Source organism: Elgaria multicarinata, chromosome 10 (genome assembly GCF_023053635.1).
Source record: "Elgaria multicarinata webbii isolate HBS135686 ecotype San Diego chromosome 10, rElgMul1.1.pri, whole genome shotgun sequence".
Lineage (NCBI taxonomy): Eukaryota > Metazoa > Chordata > Lepidosauria > Squamata > Anguidae > Elgaria > Elgaria multicarinata.
This window is the reverse complement of record NC_086180.1, coordinates 94,949,030-94,972,004: the sequence shown is the minus strand read 5'-3', so window position 1 is coordinate 94,972,004 and position 22,975 is coordinate 94,949,030. Positions and strand designations below refer to the sequence as shown.

At 39.7% G+C, this 22,975-nt stretch overlaps 1 protein-coding gene across 2 annotated transcripts in view; it reads left to right on the top strand.

Annotated features, from left to right (window-relative positions):
- Positions 1–22,975, top strand: part of RGS12 (regulator of G protein signaling 12) — a 164,201-nt gene that overhangs the window by 16,942 nt on the left and 124,284 nt on the right. For both annotated transcript variants that reach the window (XM_063135889.1, XM_063135890.1), the window contains exons 2-3: positions 73–189; positions 17,722–17,743. In XM_063135889.1, coding sequence (XP_062991959.1) covers positions 73–189; positions 17,722–17,743 — 139 coding nt within the window. The remainder of the gene's footprint in view (positions 1–72; positions 190–17,721; positions 17,744–22,975) is intronic.

Genomic DNA, 22,975 nt, shown 5'->3' with positions numbered 1-22,975 from the left:
GCAGAGATAAATTAATTTTGATCTATGAAGAATTAACACAAAATACAGTTATATATTTCCTGCTTTATTTAGTGTGCAAAGTTTGAGCCTACTTCTGGATTAGTACAACTTCCTCAGCATTCTTCTGCTCGAAGATCATCTGGACGGTTGAAGAGATTCAGTATTACTCGTTCACTCGATGATCTTGAGGTAATTATATGACACTAGGCTTTCGTGGTTTCCTTTGAACTGGCATTAATAAATGAATTATTTTTATGTGTGATTTGTAGAACCTAGAGGAAGTAGCTACGTTCTCAACTGAAAGCAAATATCCTACCCCTTCAAAAAAAATATTTTAAATTAAAAAAAAAATGCTTGAAAAACAACAGTGTGCCAGGTTTTCTTCCTGTTCTCGAACCTGACACTGATGAGTTAGAAGAGTGGGAAAGAGTTGCTTCCTGGCCCCACCCAATCTTCTTCCATCAGCACAGACCTTTCCCCTGTGTGCACTATCTCCCCCCCCCCCCGACTTCCAGCTGCTAGCCTCCCCCAAATCTTCTTACCTTGCTCTTTCTCTCCCATCTAGCCTTGCTATGTCCCTTCTCCCACCCTCTAGTTCAATATAATATATTCAATGCTGTTTCTGTTACTGAACATGTCTACCACTGGAATTTGTATCATGAAGCCCTTTGGACATTTATAGTACAAGTCACCCATTTGTGAGGCCTAAATCCCTGCCTCATAGCGCTCATATTTGCACCAGTGTATGGGGATCACTAATTAGTCTTGGTCTAAATTTTGGCCAAAACCATGATTTTCAAAGTGCCTGTACCTCCTTTTGGAAGGAGGTACAGGCAGTTTTTATGCATAGTTTGATGAGTACCAGAGGTAGTTATTTAGCTATGCAAAGTGACTTTTTCTGGTGACTTCTGTATGACTAAACAAGTGTCCTCAGCACTTCATAGTCTGGTGAATGAAAATAACTGGGTGTGGTACTGAAATTTATGAGAATCCTGTTCTACCAGGAAAAAGAAACTTGTAAACATGTTCAAAGGAGCAAGGAGCAGACATGTAGGATGGAGCAAATAGCATAAATGGTATGCATGTGATTGTAATCTTGAAGGAACATGCAGCTACATGCAGAGATAGTTCTGTTTGATTTTAGAACTAGTTAAAGTTTCAGAATAAGGACTTTGGAAACCTTTTGATGAACTTGTTATATGCATTTCACATTGAAACTATGATCCATTAACATGCTATTTTTGTAGCTGGTTCATTGTTATGCAAAGCCTGTCACCACAACAATTTAAAGCCTTGAGCACAAGCTGCTTTTTCTTTTTATGGGTTGATACACAAGCCAGTATTTAATGTGGGTGGGTCTTCACTGGAAAGAAAGGGAGAAGGAAGCGCCACCCCAGCTTTGTTTTACTGGATAGGATTGAGTGAGTCCGTGTTTGTCAGGTGCGTGATAGAAACCTTTGCTTAAAATGAGAGAGAAGGTCCCTTAGAGGGATTACATATACATGGATACAACTTGCAACATCACTCATGTAAGTACATTTCAATTTTCTAAACTTGTATGGAAATAAGAGAAATGGTTTAAAGGATAGTCTTCAGTTGTAAGGAGTTTTGTAGCTCCCATAAATTTTGAATTTTTTAGATTATATTTCTTTAATGTGAATTGATAATGTAATATTTTAATTATATTATTTTGTAGTTGTAAGTAAAATAGTTTCCCAGTACAAGCTTATGCTATATTGTGGCCTTTACTCTTTTTTTTAAAGAGTAATTTGATCCATTAAAAGATATTTATAAAAATATGTCTTGATTAATATGTCTTTGTACATGTTTTTATTTGTTTATATTTTTATTTGCTAATGATTCAGCTGCCTGCTGCTTTTATGGCTCAAACAAGATTTAGAACAAGGGAGTATTCTAAAAGATGGGAAAATTAAAACAGGAAGGTAGCTACACGAACTATATTATTGATGATATGCATTCCAGAATTATTAAAAGAAGAAAAAAAAGCTCAATCAAATGGTTGTTAAAATGTTGTGTGGCTATTTCTTATTTTATTCTTGTTGGGGGGGAAATCCAAGAAACAGATTTGTAATCCGCAATGTGTGTGTGTCTGTGGCTGCAATCCTGGAAGTAACAGTTGTTACTGAGGAGTAAGCCTTTGAACTAATGGGTCTTAGTTCTATGTAAACATGCATAGGATTGCACTACACATTTTGTATGCATAAATGCATTTTCAAGAACATGCGGAGAACAGTGCCTCAGTATTGTCAGTTTGAAGTTTTAATATTTAGTGATATACAGTCTTATGTAGCCTTATTGATCTTTAGGAATAAAATTTGCTATATGATCTCATAGCTCTAAAAGGATTATTATTAGGGCAGCAACTTGATTACTGAATTTCTAATCAATTAATCAGCAGATTTTTAGTCAATTATCAGTTAAATTTGCTTATTCATAAAACATTCTTCTATTAAAAAAGTATCCATATACTACTGAGTGAACATACTTGGTATTATATACATATCCACATGTTGTGCTCCATATTTCTATCATCATTTGTTATTTCTTACTTACCACTGGTACTGCTAAGAGGCATATTGCCATTGTACATGGAGGTTTTATTCCCAACTATCATAGAGAAGACTTTCCGTGCTGAAACAGAGCTACAGTAGTAGTATGCTGTTTCTATTTTGGCCAGACATTCATACCTAAGAGCTGCATTGCTGGAACAGAGCAAAGGTATAATAAGTGGTGCAGTTATGTAATTTTAGACCCTGGACATAATAATAATAATAATAATAATAATAACAACAACAACAACAACAACAACTTATTTCTTACCCACCTCTCTCTTTGGATCGAGGCGGGGAACAACATTAGAACAGGAATCAATACATCTTAAAAATTCTTGATTTTACATTGATCTTGATAGGCCTGCCGGAAACACTTAATGGTGTTATGGCCAATTTAGTTGACCATGTCATAGAATCATAGAATTATGGACTTGGAAGTGACCACAGGGATCATCTAGTCCAACCCTCTGCAGTGTGTAAGAAAACCAATTAAACCATCCATGAGAGGTGGCTGTTCAGCCTCTTTTTTAAAAAAAACTCCAGCGATGGAGAACCCACAACCTGTTCCACTGAAAGACTGTTCCACTGTTGTACAGAACTTACCCTCAGCAAGTTTTTCCTTATATTAAATCGAAACCTAGGTAGCTGTAACTTTTATTTTGGCTCCTAGTTTCTGTGGCCATGGAAAATAGTTCTTGGCTGTCTTCCCTGTAGCATCCTTTTATGTATCTGAACACTGCTAACAAGTCTCCTCAGTCTCCTTTTCTCCAGACTGAACATCCCAAGTTCCTTCAGCCTGTCCTCACAGGGTATGTCCCAAAGTCCCTCTATCTTCTTTGTTGTCCTCTTCTGAACCTGTTCTAACCTGTCAATGTCATTTTGGAAATGTGGTGCCCAGAATCGTACACAATACTCCAGGTGTGGTCTCTCTGGTGCTGAGTATGGAGGAGTATGGACTTATTATTTATTTATTTATTTATTTATTACATTTTTATACCGCCCAATAGCCGAAGCTCTCTGGGCGGTTCACAAAAATTAAAACCACAGTAAAACACCCAACAGTTTAAAACACAATTACGAAATACAGTATAAAAAGCGCAACCAGGATAAAACCACACAGCAAAGTTGATATAGGATTAAAATACAGAGTTAAAACAGTAAAATTTAAATTTAAGTTAAAATTAAGTGTTAAAATACTGAGTGAATAAAAAGGTCTTCAGCTGGCGACGAAAGCAGTACAGTGTAGGCGCCAAGCGGACCTCTCTGGGGAGCTCGTTCCACAACCGGGGTGCCACAGCGGAGAAAGCTGTATCTTTGATACAAGTCTTCTTCTAATACAGCCCATGTTCAGCTTGCTGCTGATAACCATGCCCAAATGCTTCTCTGATGCAGTATTTCTAAGCTATGAATCCCCCAGCCTGTACCCTACATTTTTCCTTTCTAAATGTAATACCTTACAATTCTCCCTGTTAAAGGACATCTTGTTCCTCTCAGTCCAATCTTCCAACTTTTCCAAATCAGATTGCAATCTCATTCTGTCATCATGGGTGTTGGCCGGATCTCCCAGTTTTGTGTCATCTGCAAATTTGATAAGAAGCCCACTAATCTCACCATCCAGGTCATTAATAAAAATATTGTATAATACTGGCCCTAAGACCAGACTGTCTTGGGGCCAGTATTTTTGACAAAGCCATGCTGTCTCTTAGCAATCACAGCATTGTCTTCAAGATGCTTACAAATGGCCTGCTTTATTAACTGCCCTAACATCTTTCCAGGGATTGATGTAAGGCTCACTAATCGATAATTACTGGGATCCTCTTTTTTCCTTTCTTGAAGAGGGGGACTACATATGTTTTTCTCCAGTCCTCTGGCACCTCCCCAGTTCTCCAGGACTTCTCAAAGACAGGGTGGATTTGATTTAAATCAATTTGATTTAAATTATGATTTAAACCACAGTTTAAATCACTACTCCGAAAGAGTCAATTTAATCATGTGACTCCCCCCCCCAAAGTGCACTCTTCCTTGCTATATTTTACACAACTCAGAGTTACCAAAGACTCATTCTTGCTGGTACCCTATTTCTTCGATTCTAAGACACACTTTCCCCCCCATCTAAACATCTCTAAAAATGGGGTGCATCTTAGAATCGCGGGTGTGTCTTAGGGTTTTTTTTCTGTTGGTGGTACTGAAATTAGTGTGCGTCTTACAATCGATGGCACCTTACAATCAAAGAAATACGGTATAATCTTAATATTTACAACCAGCTGAAGATTTCATTTTTAGAATAGCAACTTTTCAGATTAGTTTTACAGTTATATCAAGAAAATACTGATTTGGTTATACTATTAGAATCACATCATAGATAATTATGAAATTATTGTGAGGTGAACTATCTCCAGTTTAATAGGTTAATCATTCATATTTGAGCAACTTTTCTGCTGTACTTTATTGGAAGGAGAAAAATAATCTTACACAAACCTCTGGAAGAGCATGACATTGTGAATGGATTAATGGAATTCATTTACCAAAAAATTTAAACAGCCTCATGCTGCATAATTAAAAACTAATCCTTATTTCATGATGAATAACCTTTGGACTATAATGTATCTTAAATAGAACACTATCTTTAGATAGATTTTTCCTCAAAAAGCATTTCATTAAAAAAAATCCGGTTATGCAGTACCATTTCGACCACGGGAATGTGTAGAAGCACAACATAATATCTGTCGTTCCAGGTATTTTTTCATCCTTGATTGGATGGGATTAATTGAACAGAATAAGATTCACTGCTATACAGCACCACAATTAACTGCATATGTAACATCCTTCATATGCTTGGCTAGTGATCTTTAGTTCTGCAGAGTCTTTTTCTACAAAGATGCCTAAATGACCACTACCAGCACCAAGATTTGAGAATACAGCCCCAAGACTGTGTTAATCCTCTGGCTGCCAGGTCTATCATGAATGGTGTTTGTCCTTGTTTCATTTTGCCAGATACAAAGAGATTGATTGCTTTTGAAGTGGTTGACAAGCACTTTGTGGCAACATGGGTGGCCCAAGACATTTTTCTGCTTGAGATGGAGTACCCCACTTCCCAGTCAAGGTGCATGGTACCAAGCCAGTCAAGTTTCAGAAATACATCTCCCCATCCCTGACACGAAAAGTTTCAGAAGTGCTTCTCCCCAGTAAAATATACAACTGTAACAACAGTAGTTGTTGTTATAGCTGCTAAAAATTTGTTGCCCTTTTATGACACTCTAAATCAGTTCCCAAACTAGATGTGACATCAGGCGAACCATAATTGTAACTTATCTCCCTGCCTTCCCCCACCTTTTTTTTTTAAAAAAATGTAGAAAGCGTGATATGGGGAGTCTTATTGGATCAGGAAGGGCTGCAGTGTGAAGGAACTGTTAGTTCAACCTTTTACGCAATGCCATTTTCTCAATTAAAATTGATCAGCTAGTCTTTGGTTGCTGGCCAGAGTTTCTCAGCTTGTTTCCAGTTACTGCTGACCATCCACTTCATTTACTATCAGTTCCTTGAGAAGAAGTCTGGGCATTAGGCCAGAGATTTTTGTTTGGCATCCCATTGTTTCTATTTCCCTTTCTCTCACTCTCTCTTCCTCTCCTCCCCCCCCCCCCCCCCGGCTTACTAACAATTCCTTTTCTCTCTTCCTCATTGTATAAACTGGCATAAAAACTATATCTATAATTAGCTCATATATACAGTATCCACTTCAAATTCATTCATTCATTTTTATTTTCTTTCAAAAACAGTTATTTCTTCTTCTTCTTCTTCTTTTCTATTGCTTGTACTCTTGCTTTGTATTCACATTCTGCATACGGGAGGGGCCTGGTGGAGTATTACGGTTGCACATTGTTCCAAATGGAAGGCAAAAAGTTTTATTTTTATTTTTTGTTTTAGTTAAGTTTTTCTTTGTTTTTGTTTTTGTTTTGCTGGGGGGGGCTGGGGGAACTTTTTGTCACAAATTGGGTTATCTTATTTTTATTCTGAGGGGATTTTTTTTCAAGTATGTATATTTCTGAATATTTTTTTAAGTTTTCTCAGTTTTCATTATTATAAATATTATTATTATTATTATTTATTTATATAGCACCATCGATGTACATGGTGCTGTACAGATAACACAGTAAATAGCAAGACCCTGCCGCATAGGCTTACAATCTAATAATTACTCGAAGGTTGTCAGAAATGGTTAATCTTAAACATAAACCGCCCAGAGAGTTTACATATAAATATAATAAATTATTATTATTATTATTATTAATAAATGTTGGATGCATTTGCTATACAATCCGTGCTATGTAATATTAGTTGTTTTCTACAAATCTGGAAAGTGTTGTCTGTGTGGAGGGGTAAATAATTTGACGGTGTTTTTTCAATGGTTAACATGATTTCATGGAATGTTAAAGGGCTGCAAAATGTATACAAGCAGAAAAGAGTTAAGTTAAAAGAGCTTAATGCTGATACAGCATTTCTGCAAGAAACTCATTTGATGGCTTCTGCTGATCATATGTTGAGAAAGGACTTGGTTGGTGAGGTTTATGTGTCAGATACTTCAACATGGTATAAAGGGGTGGCGATTTTGATCCATAAACGATTTTCCATCGTAATTCAACGTGCAATTTTTGATACTGAGGGGCGCTTTTTGATTTTGTTTGGGAGGTATATGGATAAACGAATTGCTGTGGTTTATGTATGTGGATCCAATACTGATTCCCTGGATAAATTTCATGACTGTTTTAGAAATCTGGTTGATATTGCTTATGATTATTTGATTGTGGGTGGGGACTTTAATGAGGTTTTAGACCCTTTGCTGGATAGGAGTACTCCTCCTAAGACTAAAACAGCTGTGAGATTGGCACTTCAGGCTTACATGATGGAATATGGTTTAATTGATGCTTGGAGAATTTTACATCCTGTTGATAGAGAATGCACATGATCTTTTATTCTTTATTTCAAAACTCCAGTCGTTGATTCCAGCTTTGATGAAACTAATTAATACTTTTGGTGATTTGTATGGCTATTGAATTAATTGGTCAAAGTCAGAAATTATGCTGATTTGAGATAACATATATTCTAGTGTATTAGCCAACTGGCAATTTTGTTGGTGCCCTGATTCCATCACTTATTTGGGAATAATCATTCCCAGAGACATATCTCGAATGATTAAGTTAAATCTAAATAAGTTGATTAATGATATTTCACGAGATATTGACAGATGGGCATCCTTAAAGTTAAGTTAAGTGCCATTACAGGGGAAGGAGAGATAGATATTTAACACCCATCTTTCCTTCCAGTCGCCCTGCCACTCTGGGGAACTTGGAGAACGAACCAAGCCAACCACAGACCCTCTCCTTGCTTCTTTGCAATGCCAGGTCGGTTAAAAACAAGACAAATATAATTTATGATCTCCTCACAGATGAGGAGGCTGACCTGGCATGTTTCACAGAGACCTGGCTGGGAGATGACAGTGGCCCAACGTGTGCCCAGGCCCTCCCAGCTGGATACTGTGTTAACGAGCAGGTGAGGAAAAGTGGGCGGGGGGGGGCGGAGTAGCTGTGGTCTATTAGGATAATCTCAACCTGACCAGACTTCTTGTCCGGGAATTGAATCACATCGAGTGTGTGTACTTGAGTCTAAAGACTGGGGATTCTGTTAGTGTACCGGCCACCCCGCTGCCTATCAGACTCCCTGGCTGAGCTCACGGAACTGGTGTCAGAGTTGGTCTTGGAGTCGCCCAGGCTTTTGGTCCTGGGCGACTTCAACATCCCTTTCGGGAATGGTTTGTCAGGTGCATCTCGGGAGTTGATGGCATCCATGACAACCATGGGCCTATCCCAATTGGTCTCTGGACCCACACATTCAGCAGGTCGCATCCTCGATGCTGTTTTCAGTTCTGAACAAACAGATCTGTGGGCGGAGGTGATAAATACCTCTGCGTTGTCATGGACAGACCATTTTCTGGTCAGGGTTAATATCATGGCTACCATCCGCCCCTGCAGGGGTGGCGGACCTATTAAGATGGTCCGCCCTCGAAGGCTGATGGATCCTCATGGATTCCAGAAAGCCTTAGAGCAGCGGTTCTCAACGTGTGGGTCGGGACCCCTTTGGGGGTCGAATGACCCTTTCACAGGGGTCACCTAAGACCATTGGAAAACACATATTTCCGATGGTCTTAGGAAACTGTATTGACTGAACTATGTCATGTATCATCTTTTGTATTATTAAAGCTATTGTTATGTATTATTTTCATTAGCAAACCATCCCATGACAATGGATCGTGTAGAGAAGAACAAAAATAATTTTATGGTTGGGGGTCACCACAACATGAGGAACTGTATTAAAGGGTCGCGGCATTAGGAAGGTTGAGAACCACTGCCTTAGAGGGTGCTATGGCTGGTATTGTTGACGATCCTGTTGAAGCCCTGGTCAATAGATGGAATCAAGACCTAACTAGGGCTATCGATACAATTGCCCCCAAACGTCCTCTCCGACCTGCTTCCAATCTGGCACCTTGGTACACAGAAGATCTCAGGAAGTTGAAGCGGGAAGGTTGACGACTGGAGCACCGATGGAGGAAAACTCGTCTCATATCCGACAAGGCACGTCATAGAGAACATCTTTGTTCCTATGGGGTGGCAATACGTGCAGCGAAGAAAGCTTTCTTCTCTGACCGCATTGCGCCTGCGAATTCACGTCCAGCAGAACTGTTTAGGGTGGTGAGGGGTCTAACTCAGGCACCTCCTCCCCTGAACCCAGTTTTAGAGCCTTCGGTAGTTCGCTGTGATGCATTTAATGATCGTTTCACAGATAAAATATCTCAGATAAGTGCCAGTTTAGATGCCGTCGTTATAACTGAAGCTGAAGTGTCCAGCAACTCCGTGAGTAGGATTACACTGGATCAGTTTCAGTTGGTGAGTACTGATGATGAGGACAAGCTGCTTGGACGAGTAAGGAAGACAACTTGTCCTCTCGATCCCTGTCCTTCTTGGCTGGTCGCCCAGGGAGGAGATGCAGTTAGACTACAACTACAACATATTGTTAATGCATCTCTCAGGGAGGGGAGTTTTCCACCATGTTTAAAAGAAGAAGTGGTACAGCCGCTTCTAAAAAAGCCCTCCCTGTATCCCCTGGACCTTAATAATTATAGACCAGTATCAAATCTTCCATTTTTGGGCAAGGTGATTGAGAGGGCGGTTGCCTTCCAACTCCAAGCAGTCTTGGATGATACAGATTTTCTAGACCCATTTCAAACTGGCTTTAGGGCAGGATATGGAGTTGAGACAGCTATGGTCACCTTAGTGGATGATCTCCGCATGAGTATTGACAGGGGGAGTGTGTCCCTGCTGGTACTTTTGGACCTTTCAGCGGCTTTCGATACCATCGACCATGGTATCCTTCTGGAACGCCTGAGGGGTTTGGGAATCGGGGACACTGTGCTCCAGTGGTTCCAGTCCTACCTCTCAGGTAGATTCCATATGGTGATGCTTGGGGATAGTTGCTCCTCAAAAAAGGAGCTGTTGTATGGCGTACCACAAGGTGCCATCCAATCCCCAATGCTGTTTAACATCTACATGAAACTGCTGGGAGAGATCATCCGGAGGCATGAGGCGGGGTGCTATCAGTATGCTGATGACACCCAAATATATTTCTCTATGCCTTCGACAACAGTGTCTGCTAAGGATAGTGTGTCTCCTCTGAGTGAATGCTTGAAGGCAGTAATGGGCTGGATGAGGAAAAACAAACTGAAGCTGAATCCAGACAAAACAGAGGTGCTTGCTGACAAGGGCTCTGACCTAGGTTTGGAGGTGTGTCAGCCAGTTCTGGATGGGGCTACACTCCCCCTGAAAGACTGTGTTCGCAGTTTGGGGGTGCTCCTGGATCCATCGCTCCAAATGACAGCCCAGATAGATGCGACAGCCAGGAGCGCCTACTATCAGCTTCGGCTGATAGGCCAGCTGCACCCCTTCTTAGAGTCAGAAGACCTAAAGACAGTAGTGCATGCACTGGTAACCTCAAGGCTTGACTTCTGCAATGCACTCTACATAGGGCTACCATTGTACCTAGTTCGGAAACTTCAACTAGTTCAAAATATGGCAGCCAGGTTGGTCACCAGTACATCTAGGAGTGAGCATATTACCCCAACATTAAAATCACTCCATTGGCTTCCAATTAGTTTCCGGGCAAAGTACAAAGTGTTGGTCATTACTTTTAATGCCCTAAATGGTTTGGGTCCAGGTTACCTGCAGGATCGCCTTCTTCCATATAGTCTGCCCCGCACACTCAGGTCCTCTGGGGAGAACTTACTTCAGTCAGCCAAGACTAGGCTGACATCAGTTTCCCAGAGGACCTTTTCTTCTGTCGCCCCCAGATTGTGGAATGGCCTGCCGGAGGAGATTCGTAAAATTAACTCTCTGTGTAATTTTAAGGCAGCTTTAAAGACTATCCTTTTCTGGCAGGCCTATCCAGATCAATGTTAAATCATGAATTTTTAAGATGTATTGATTCCTGTTCTAATGTTGTTCCCCGCCTCGATCCAAAGGGAGAGGTGGGTAAGAAATAAAAATTATTATTATTATTATTATTATTATTATTATTATTATTATTATTATTATTATTATGTTTATGGGGCAAGATTAATACACGAGATGAATACTATACCTCGAATTGTTTATGTTATACGTGGAATCCTTTTACTTATACCTAGCAAATATTTTCAAAAACTTAATATGTTGTTTTGTAAATTCTTTTTGCATTCCTCTTCACCAAGAACATCCCTGAAATGGATACAACTTTCAATCAAAGATGGTGGATTTGTCTTTCCAGACCTTGCTATATACCATCAGGCTTATTTGCTTACCTGCACCAAATTTTGGTACTTTCCACATAGTTTTGATTTTCCACCTTGGTCAGTTTTGGAATCATCCTGTTTGGAGCCTCTTTGCAAATGGATGGCAGTAGGTTCTCGGTATATTAAAGTGGAAAGGGCTCCTCCCACAATCTTAGCTGTTAGAGATGTGTGGCATATAACATCACGCCAATTACAGTTTGATCCATTTTTTCATGTTTGAATATATGGGGAAATCGAGATTTTAAAATAGGAAAGAAAAAGGTTTTATGGTGGACTTGGACAGACAGAATGGTTTCTATCCTGGATCAATTATTGGATGAAGATGATGAGTTTCTGTTATTTTCAGCTCTACGTGATAAATTTGAAATTACCTGCCACAGCTGAAGGGTAATTTGTCCCTGCAGCTTTCATTGCTTCAGAATCACCTTTGCTATTGGAAGCACTTATTGAGGCTGACTGGGTAAATCGACCCACAATACATGTTTATAAATGCTTATTATCATTGAATAAATATGATACAAGAGAGCTTCAGCAGGAATGGAATAGGGATTTGGAATGTCCTATTTTATCGAATCAATGGACTACTGTTTTGGCAGTGGTATCTGATATGTCAGTGGATCTCCTTTTACTTCTTATCCAGCAAAAAATACTGTTTTGGGTATATTGGACGCCACAACGTCTGTTTAGTAAAGGTTTGTCCAAATCGACTAGTTGTTGGAAGTGTCACACAGCAAATGCTTCTTTTGTTCATATGTTCTGGAAATGTCCAATAGTCGCCACCTTTTGGGAGGAAATTATCAGACACATAAATTTTGTATTTGATTTTGTATTTCTGGATGTACATGTCATCTTAAACTACGTACCGGCTTCTTGGAAAATAACACAAGGTCAACGTAAATGGATTTTTTGCACCCTTTTGACTGCCAAAAGAGTTGTTCTAGTTGAATTAAGGCAGCAACAACAGCTTCCCCATCGGAGGCTACACGGCAGGAGGAGGAGGATGACGACCCCCCCCCCCCGCACTGGAAGCCCAGCCAGCCAATAGGGGTAATAGTTTATCTGAGAAATAAGCAGCACCTGCCTGACTCAGGTGTAGAAGCTTACTCACTGACAATTCCAGCCCAGCAGCAATTTCACACTGTAGCTAACTTTTATGAGTCCAAGCAGAAAGATGCAAACAATGAACCAGTCCTGTACTCCCTCTCCCTGCACTGCCAGAACCAGCACAGCAGCAGCAGTCAGTATTTCCCATGCATCAAGATGGAATGTTATTAATTGTGTACTGCTTGTGTGCACTTTACAACCCTAAAACACACAAACATACAAGTACAAGAAGAAGACACTTTTAACTTTTAAGCCAAGTGCTGCTGGGAAGGCTCAACTTTGAGGAAGGAGAGCTACAGCAGCACGTCAAACCATTTAAGGGGAAATTATTATTATTATTATTATTATTATTAATAATAATAATAATAATAATAATAATAATAATAAAAAATAATAGTGCAACCCAGCTCTGCAAGGCGGGATGGGCAGGCACATTGGAGGAAAAAGCTTTAACAGAAGAGGCAGGCACACGTGCACACACTGGGGGTGGAACAGGTACCTCTCTCCTCTCTTTGCAAAGAAACAGAGTCATCTCGAAATCTTGTAGACCTCTCTCTCTCTCCTCCTCTGAATCTCACTTTGCAAACAAACACCCCCATCTCACTCTGCACTGTGTGTGCAAAGATAAAAGAATCTCTCTAACGAATCTTAGGGAAGAATCTTCCCTAACGAATGCTGCAAGACCAAGAACAGCAATGAGCATGTGGAATCAAGGACCATGAGAAAATTCCCTCCCCCGAACACTGTGATTGGAGAACAGATGGTCATGGACAGCACTGTGGCAATTCCTAATTGGTTAGCCACAGATGTCAATAATATCAATTAGCAAAACTGCCCCACCCCATCACCCCATGTTCCTTATTGGGAAGTTTTCAATTAGGCACACCACACACACATACACACAAAACAGTCAAATAATTATTGAGATGTTAGAAGCACCAATCTCTGCTCTAATATTATTCGATGGGTTTAGAAGCAGCCAGTCTCCGCTCTGGAAGATTGAATGCTCCGCGGATGTCCACTGTTACCAGATAGTTCCATGGCGAAGAGCACACCCCTATTGTATGTGTCTATTTTTTATTATTTTATTTTATTTATTTTATTTTATAATTTTTATTTTGTTTAAAAATCCACACCAAAAAAAAGAAAAAGAAAAGGAAAAAAGGTATGCTTTCAAGTAGATACCTGCATTGAGCAGGGGGTTTGCCTTGATGGCCTTTTAAGACCCCTTCTAATTCTAGTATTCTATGATTCTAGGAACTGAAAAAGTATGTTATGTTATTCATTACGGAGATAAATTTTAAAAACCATAGCCCTATTTCCCAACTAGCCTTTTTATCTGAGATAGATGAAATACTTCCTCTTCTATGATGAACCAGTTTTCTGCAGGGGCTGGTTGCTATTGGTAACACTATTGGTAAAGAGAGGAAATAGAATATCTGAAATGCCTTTAAACTTTATATACATTCTGTACAGTAGTGGATGGGTGTAAATTAGCCCTTAAGAGCTATTGCGTTTAGGAAATGATCCACCATTTAAAGTAAAGATGAATTTGGGAAAGGTACTTTAAGCAAAATTAACTGCTTTTTCATATGATGAACAGGTAAGCATTGTGACCTTTTTTCTTTTGTTTTAAAATCACAACAGATAGTTTTGCATTAGAGATTAAAAACAGATTACAGATTAAAGACTTCCATATTAAGAGTTCCAAAACTTTTAGTTGAAATTTTATTTTTTAAAGCAAAATAATGATTATGTGGCAGGCAGAAATTGTTAGCAGCAATTTTTACAAAATCTCAGCTTTGCTCATCAAATTTTAGTGTAAGTATTAACATCATCACATATTTTTCAAGATAAAATTCTGTTTGATAGTAATATGCAATTGGTGGAGATTCTTTATGTATTGCAGGCCGTTTGTAATAAACTACATGTGCATCTATATTTTGGTGGAACAAGAATAATTTTAATTTTTTTTGAGTTTCTCTTCCTTTTGAAAATAACTGGAAGTGTCCTGGCTATATCTCAGATGTAGAAAAAATAACCCTCACCTTAGTCTTCTTATTTGCTCTGCTGTTGTTTTCATCTTGTTTTCATGCAGGTAAATAAAGTAGAAGTGGAAAGAAAAAAAAATGTATTTCTGTCTAAAGTTTAAAAAAAATCAAATCATGATTGAGCAGCATAATACACACCAGAAAGTATTACTTTTTACTATTACTTTGCTGCTTTTTATTTTAAAAAGGAACCTGTTTTGAACCTGTTTAAGCAAAGAATTTGGGATACTGTATTGCAAGAGCACGTAAGTTCGCTATCTCAATGCAGCTTCTTAAGGGACAAGATCTTTGTACACAGTGCCTATATATTGCTTATATATATTGCCCCATAGCTGAAGCTCTCTGGGCGGTTTACAAAAGTTAAATCAATGCACATTAAAAACAGATATACAAAATTTAAAACCACCAAAAGTATATAAAAACAACAATATCCATTTAAAACAACTATTTTCAGGTCAGTTAAAAACCCAGCATAAGCTGTTAAATGCCTGGGAGAAGAGAAAAGTCTTGACTAGGGCTCATGGGAGTTGACATCCAAAACATCTGAAGAGCACCAGGCTGGGGAAGGCTTTGCCTGCGATAATAGTAATATTTAGTATTTATATAGCATATTCCAGTAATTAAGTTGTTTCATGCATGTTACCTTATTATAGTGTTTTACAAAAACAGGTTTGTCAGGCCCCTGCCCCGAGTGCCCTGAGGGGTAAACAGGCAAATAATGTGCAATGGCTTCAAGTACAGGTATTTATGCTTTGTGACAGGAGGGCAGGGCGTAGGCAAAACCACACCTACAGGCACCAGTGTGCCCCCAGGCAGCTTTTGTGGCACCTGGTAAGATGCCCCTGCAGCTCTCATTTTTAAAGAACGAATTAACACATTTTGCTGTAAATAGGTTTCTGCTGGTGCTGAAAACTGCAGGTTCAAAGAATTTTTTTTAGTGTAATGGGGCTTAGACCGCTCTTCTGCCTTGTACATAGCTTTTTTGGCAAGTTACTTGTCTCTTGCCACTCCTATCATGGCAGCTATTTTGTGGTGGTGTCAGAACAGTTTTTTTAACTGCCAAATGTGCTCACAGCTCAAAATGTTTCCTTGCTCTGTAGTAGGGGTATTAGTTACAGTAATATCTGGGAATTGTTCTAAAGCACAACCTGATGCTCTTCAGATGATATAGACTTCAACTCTCATGAGCCCGAACCCGCATGTCCAATGCTCAGGAATACTGAGCATTATAATCTCAAAAATCTGGAAGGCACTGGGTTAGAGAAAGTTGTTCGAAAGGCTTCATGGAAAATGTGAATTTTGAGGAGGAATTTGAAGCAAATAATCCCAGGTGTTCCTTGGTTCCAAGGAAGCAGTTCCTTGATAGCAAGGGAGAAACTTTACTTCTTGAACATTATCCTTAGATGTTTGGCTATCCAGATGAAGTGAATGCAGCTATCACAGCATTTCATAATTTTCTCCATGGGTTATTATGTTCTTTAGACCAACAAGGAACAGTTTGTTTTCTGTTCAAATTTGCTGTTGAAAAGGCTTTCGGTTTCTGGAAAACAGTTCGAGGCATAAGGGGCAGCAATGGAGAAAGGGCAGAGTCATTTTAGGGAGCAGGTATAGGGACTGGGCCCAGCACCTCTGCAGATATGGGAAAGGATACTGAGGGGCTGTCTGTACGTGGGGAAAGCCCCGGGGTACTTCTGAAGTGGTAGTAATGAACTTAATTAAAACAATTGTGTGGGAGTTGTCTGGAAACTGTTCGTCTAGACAGATGCTTTTGTTTGAACCTGGTGAGCTCTCTGCAAGAGATTGGGTTTTAACTGTTCCTCTCTCAGGATTCTGATTATTCTACCCTTGCTACAATAAGATAGACAAATATTTAGATCAGAAATGAATTCTAAACATTGAACAAATTAACTATTAATTAACATTATACGATCATGTTTTATAAGCCATTTAATAATATATTAGCTCCTGTTCTCTTTAAATTGTTTAATGAATTTTGATGCTTAATGGGAAGCAGCTATGATAGTAAATGCCAAGCAAGGAAAAGACCTCAGAGCCCTCTTTCTAGCCAACACCCTACTTAGAAGAGCCAAAGAGGGGTTTGCTGGTGGATTTGGTGCTTCCTGGCTAGGAGAGGCTTTGTGTGGAGTTTGGTCATGATCCTGGTGATCACCACATGACACAATAACCCATGATGGGTTAAATAACTCACTTTGCAGACCATGGACTGAGTGGGTTATTTTGGCCAAATAAGCCAACATGGGTTAAAAACCTACAGTCAGATGACATGATAACCCATGATGGGTTAATTAAGCAGTCTTGGCTTAATTAACCCATCATGGTTATCAAGTCATCTGAACTATATTGGCCTTAAACAATACTTTGATAAACCCCTTTTAAAATCAAAACTCCAGCTTTTCAAGCATTTCTCATTCTTCTTAATTTGTATAAATGTTGAGAGCCACTTTGAGCTTAGGAGAGGCAGAATAGGGCTGTACTGAATAGCTAAATGTATTAAGTTCTTCAGCTTGTAGAATGCATGAGTGTCTGTGGTAAAATGAAAACAGGAACAAAAGGAACCTTTGGATTGACTCGTGCAGCCCTCCAGATGTTGATGGACTGAAACTCCTATCAGCCCCAGCCAGCATGGCCAGTGGTGAGAGATGGGAGTCACAGTCAAAAAACATCTGGAGGGCTGCATGGTCCCCATTTCTGTAGTGTAGATAAACCAAAAACTAAGGATTGATTATTGATCTTATCATTCAAAACACGTACATACAAGTAATAGTATTAAACTATTAGATTGTAAGCCTGTGGGCAGGGACTGTCAAGAAATACTTTTGTAAGCCGCCATGAGAGCCTTTTTTGGCTGAATGGCGGCATAAAAATCCTTAAATAAATAAATAAATAAATAAACTACAACCTTACTTCCTTTTTAGTCAGTGGGAAGAATTTTGTTTGTATTGCTGGAAAGGATCAAATTTCATTACATGAGTTGCATTGAATAGGCTAAATATTTGGGAGGTTGTAACAATTGGCAGGGGGGAAGAGTCTGGTTCATATATTTTCGAACATTTCAATTTGCATTTATTGCTGATCATCTCTCTTTCTTTCTTTGCAGTCTGCAGCTGTGTCTGACGGAGGTAAGCTAAAGATTTTTTGGAGAGGGCATTTGTTTCTAAAAACAATTTATGTTCCTTAATTAGCTGCTGTTGCATTTTAGTAACATAAAAAGCAATCTATGTTTTTTTGTTGAATGCTATAGACTTATCTTCCTGGCTAACATTTATCAAGCTGACTTTAAGTTCATACAACCGATACTCTAAGAAGACATTGCACTGATCATAGTTGAACCATTGCCATCTGAAGGCAGCTAATACCTGTTAATATCCTGGTCAAAGTAGGATGACCCACCCTTAGTGTAACAAACTCAGAAATTCTTTGAGGCAGCTATACTGATTGACATTTGCTTATCAGTTGTCTGGCTGAACCTTGAAACAGAAAGCTGACCTTGTCCATTGATATTCTTGAGCTCTCCAGTCACCACTCATGTTACTTTATACAAAGTGGGATCTGGAGAAGTATCTCTGTAGATGGCTTAAGTCAGGTGACTCAAACCCTTTTGGATTGTAGAATCTTAGAATTGTGATTCTATCTAGTCCAACCCTTTGCAATGTGCAGGAAAATCAATAAAGCGTGCATGAGAGGCGGCTGTCCAGCCTCTTCTTAAAAACCTTCGGAGATGGAGAACCCACACTTCTTTAGGTACACTGATCCACCATTGTACAGATCTTACCGTCAGGAAGTTTTTCCTCATATTTAATTGAAATCTAGGTAGTTGTAACTTATACCCTTTATTTCAGTCCTAATTTCTGTGGCAGTGGAAAATAATTCTTGACCATCTTCCTTGTCACACCCTTTAAGGAACCTGAACCTTGCTAACATGTCTTCTTTTCTTCAGGCTCAACACCCCCAAGTTCCTTCAACCTATGCTCATAGGGCATGTCCTCAAGTCAAGAACTTTTCTGACATCTTGGGCTTGGCAGAATTAGTTTTCCAACAAATATCTGGGTAGTTGAAATCTCCCATCACAACTCCTTCATGGCTTTTTGAGGCTTCAGTTATCTGCTTTAGTAAATCTTCATTTAGCTTTTCTGATTCGTTTGGTGGTCTGTAGCAGACACCTTTCTGTTTGGTTGACCTTTTATCTTAACCCAGAGGCTTTCAACACTTGTATTACCATCAGTCCAGTGGCCCCTGAACAGGTAAGTTCATTCCTGATATATAGTGCTACACCACCACCTCTCTTGTATTACCTATTTCTCTGAAAATAGCACCATGTACACTGATGGTGCTATATAAATAAATAAATAATAATAATAATAATAATAATACCCATCAAGCCTGTGTCCTACCATGTTTCTGTAATTTCTATTATGTCATACTTGCCTTGGTGGATTATGATGTCCAGCTCATCTTGCTGGTTTCCCATACCTTGTGTATTAGTGTAGAGACATTTAAAATAATAGGCTAGATTCCCTGTGTTCAGTCTTCCTTTCCCTTTATGGCTGTCTTTCCTTTGTTTCTTTGTTAAAGTAGTAATTTCCAGTGCTTTTCACTTTCCTGCTGATTTTAATCCATTACTTACCAATTCATTACTCCGCAAAGGTTTTATAACTCTCACTCTCTTGCATTCTAGTTTAAAGCCCTCCTGTTTAGTTTAAAGCCCTGCTGGGGGCATATTTGGAATTTTGAGAGAATGTCACGGGCATTTTAACAAAATTGCTGCTATAGTGAGAGCATGACCGTTTAGAAAACACCCATTTCCCAGAAAACAAACTTGTAGGACTAAAAGAAAACCAACATGCCCCCCAAAAAACTAAGTACAAGGCAGCTGTTGTGTTAACATCCCAATACATCTTCCTCATCCAGACATCAAGTAAGGCATCAACAGGACCCCCACCCTCCACAACATATCACAGCATCATGAAATCCATCAGTACCAGAGGATCCACGGCTGGGGCAAATCAGAGCAGGTTAGCTCTGCAGCAAAGCTCTCTATTTCCTACAAGTGAGAGAACAGAAGTTTTGCGTGTCCTGGCTCTAAGTGGCAAGGAAGGGGTTGGTTTATTGCTTATTTAAAGGTTTCTTTCTCTCTTCTTGGACATTGTCCTCTCTCTCTCTCTCTCTCTCTCTCTCTCTCTCTCTCTCTCTCTCTGTCTGTCTGCTTAGGCTCCTTAGTCACCTGACTGAATCACTTGACTACTTCTTTTTTTGAAAAAGCTTTTTTCCTGAACTGCTTCACCATCCCCTGCCAAACAGCTTTCTTTCTTTTATAAAGTGCTTTGCCACCCTATCCCCACCCTAAACTGCTTGTTGAGTTTGAGATTTATTTGAAAGTTTATTTTCTCAGTTTGGGGCTTTGTTCTCGTTCTCTCTCTCTCTGTTGAGTGTTAATGTTTTATAATGATTTGTCCACTCCTGGTTGCAAAATGAGCATATCTTGATAGCTTATCCAAAGTCCAAATTTCCTTATCAGTTCCATTATCTTGTAACTTCTGGTCAGTCCATAGAGATTCATTGATAACTGAGCCAGAATAGTTGTTCAGTTCCCAGTGATTAATGAAAACATCAGAGAAACCAATATTATAGTCTATGGATCACAGTAATCTCCAAAGTCCTTAGCAGCAGGATTTCTGAGCTATATGTGTTGGTAAGATCTCATTATGGTCTTTTGAGTCCACTGCATCCTCAGCATCTGGTAGCCAGATGTGCTCTGCTTCATCAGACAGAATGTTATTCAAATGCCCATGTTAACTAGCTGTTTGATGTCCCAAGAGTGAATTGCTGCTTCAACGTAACTTTCATCTACTGATTTGTCTAACGCTAAGATGCTCTTGTGAAAATGGTCAGGAAACTCAAGTATGTTGGGAAATTCCCTCTAAAGCATGGCTGATTTTGCTTCTCAGTATGCATAGCCAAAGTTGGTATGAATGGTAGAGCAGTCCTTAAGGATTAACACCCTGTGATCCTTAATCCAGAGGAAACCAATGTGGCTCCACAAAAAGCTTAGAGATGACCTGAAAACAAAAAGGGATACATATAGGAAGTGGAAGGAAGGCCAGGCTACAAAAGAAGAGTACAGACAAGTGGCGCAGAAGTGCCGAAATGGCGTCAGGAAGGCTAAAGCTGTGAATGAGCTGAGATTAGCGAGGGATGCTAAAAGCAATAAAAAGGCTTTCTTCAGATACGTGAGTAGTAAAAGACAGAGGAAAGAAATGGTGGTTCAACTGCTTAATGAGGATGGCAATTGATAACAGACGACAAAGAAAAGGCTGAAGTGCTCAATTCCTACTTTGCCTCGGTCTTCTCACAAAAGCGGGTCTATGACCCCCCTGGAAAAAGTGAAGCAGAAGTTGAGGGGGCAGGATTGCAGTTTGAGATTGATAAACAAATGGTCAAAGAACACCTAATTTCCTTGAATGAGTTTAAATCTCCAGGGCCCGATGAACTGCATCCTAGAGTAATGAAGGAGCTAGCAGAAGAACTCTCAGAACCTTTGTCTATTATCTTTGCAAAATCATGGAAGACGGTTGAGGTGCCGGACGACTGGAGGAGGGCTAACGTTGTCCCTATCTTCAAAAAGGGCAAAAAGGAGGAACCTGGGAACTACAGACCAGTCAGTCTGACATCCATCCCTGGGAAAATTCTGGAGCAGATTATAAAGAAGTCAATCTGTAAACACCTTGAAATCAATGCAGTGATTACTAGAAGCCAACACGGATTTGTCAGGAACAAATCCTGTCAGACTAATTTGATCTCATTTTTTGATAGGATAACCTCCCTTGTGGACTGTGGGAATGCTGTGGACGTCATATATCTTGACTTCAGCAAAGCTTTTGACAAAGTACCACATGACATTCTGATTAACAAACTAGCTAAAAGTGGGCTAGATGGAACAACTATTAGGTGGATTCACAGTTGGCTACAGAATCGGACTCAAAGAGTACTTATCAATGGAACCGTCTCAAACTGGGGAGAGGCAACGAGTGGGGTGCCGCAGGGCTCAGTCCTGGGCCCAGTGCTCTTCAACATTTTTATTAATGATTTGGAAGAGGAGGTGCAGGGAACGCTGATCAAATTTGCAGATGACACCAAATTGGGTGGGATAGCTAATACCCTGGAAGACAGAAACAAACTTCAAAGTGATCTTGATAGGCTGGAGTGCTGGGCTGAAAACAACAGAATGAAATTGAATAGGGATAAATGCCAAGTTCTACATTTAGGGAATAGAAACCAAATGCACAGTTACAAGATGGGGGATACTTGGCTCAGCAGTACTACAAACGAGAAAGATCTTGGAATTGTTGTAGATCGCAAGCTGAATATGAGCCAACAGTGCAATATGGCTGCAAGAAAGGCAAATTCTATTTTGGGCTGCATTAATAGAAGTATAGCTTCCAAATCACGTGAGGTACTGGTTCCTCTCTATTCGGCCCTGGTTAGGCCTCATCTAGAGTATTGCGTCCAGTTCTGGGTTCCACAATTCAAGAAGGATGCAGACAAGCTGGAGCGTGTTCAGAGGAGGGCAACCAGGATGATCAGAGGTCTAGAAACAAAGCCCTATGAAGAGAGACTGAAAGAACTGGGCGTGTTTAGCCTGGAGAAGAGAAGATTGAGGGGAGACATGATAGCACTCTTCAAATACTTAAAAGGTTGTCACACAGAGGAGGGCCAGGATCTCTTCTCGATCCTCCCAGAGTGCAGGACATGGAATAATGGGCTCAAGTTAAAGGGAGCCAGATTCCAGCTGGACATCAGGAAAAACTTCCTGACTGTTAGAGCAGTACAACAATGGAATCAGTTACCTAGGGAGGTTGTGGGCTCTCCCACACTAGAGGCATTCAAGAGGCAGCTGGACAACCATCTGTCAGGGATGCTTTAGCCCTGCATTGAGCAGGGCTTTGGACTCGATGGCCTTGTAGGCCCCTTCCAGTTCTGATATTCTATGATTCTATGTCCTCAGTTTTTCAGTAAAATAACATAATGGACTTGCTTGAAGAAAATTTGCTGAATGTATGCAGATTGTGTCATCTGGATTCTCCTATCACTTTGACCATGTCAGTTCACTGGTAGAACATATTTCTTCTAATTCCAATGACAATATCAAATCTCTTCACAAAAGGATTGATTCTCAAATTGATGGCTAGGATTCTGTCATGTATTGTAACATGTTTTAGGCATACAGCCTCCAGGATTCATGTGTCTTCTGGTCTCATGCATCATCTACTTTGATTTTATTATTATTATTTTGAAGAATAACATAGCTGCTTCCTAATACTCTAGAATTCAGGTGTGATGGACTGCAGTAATTT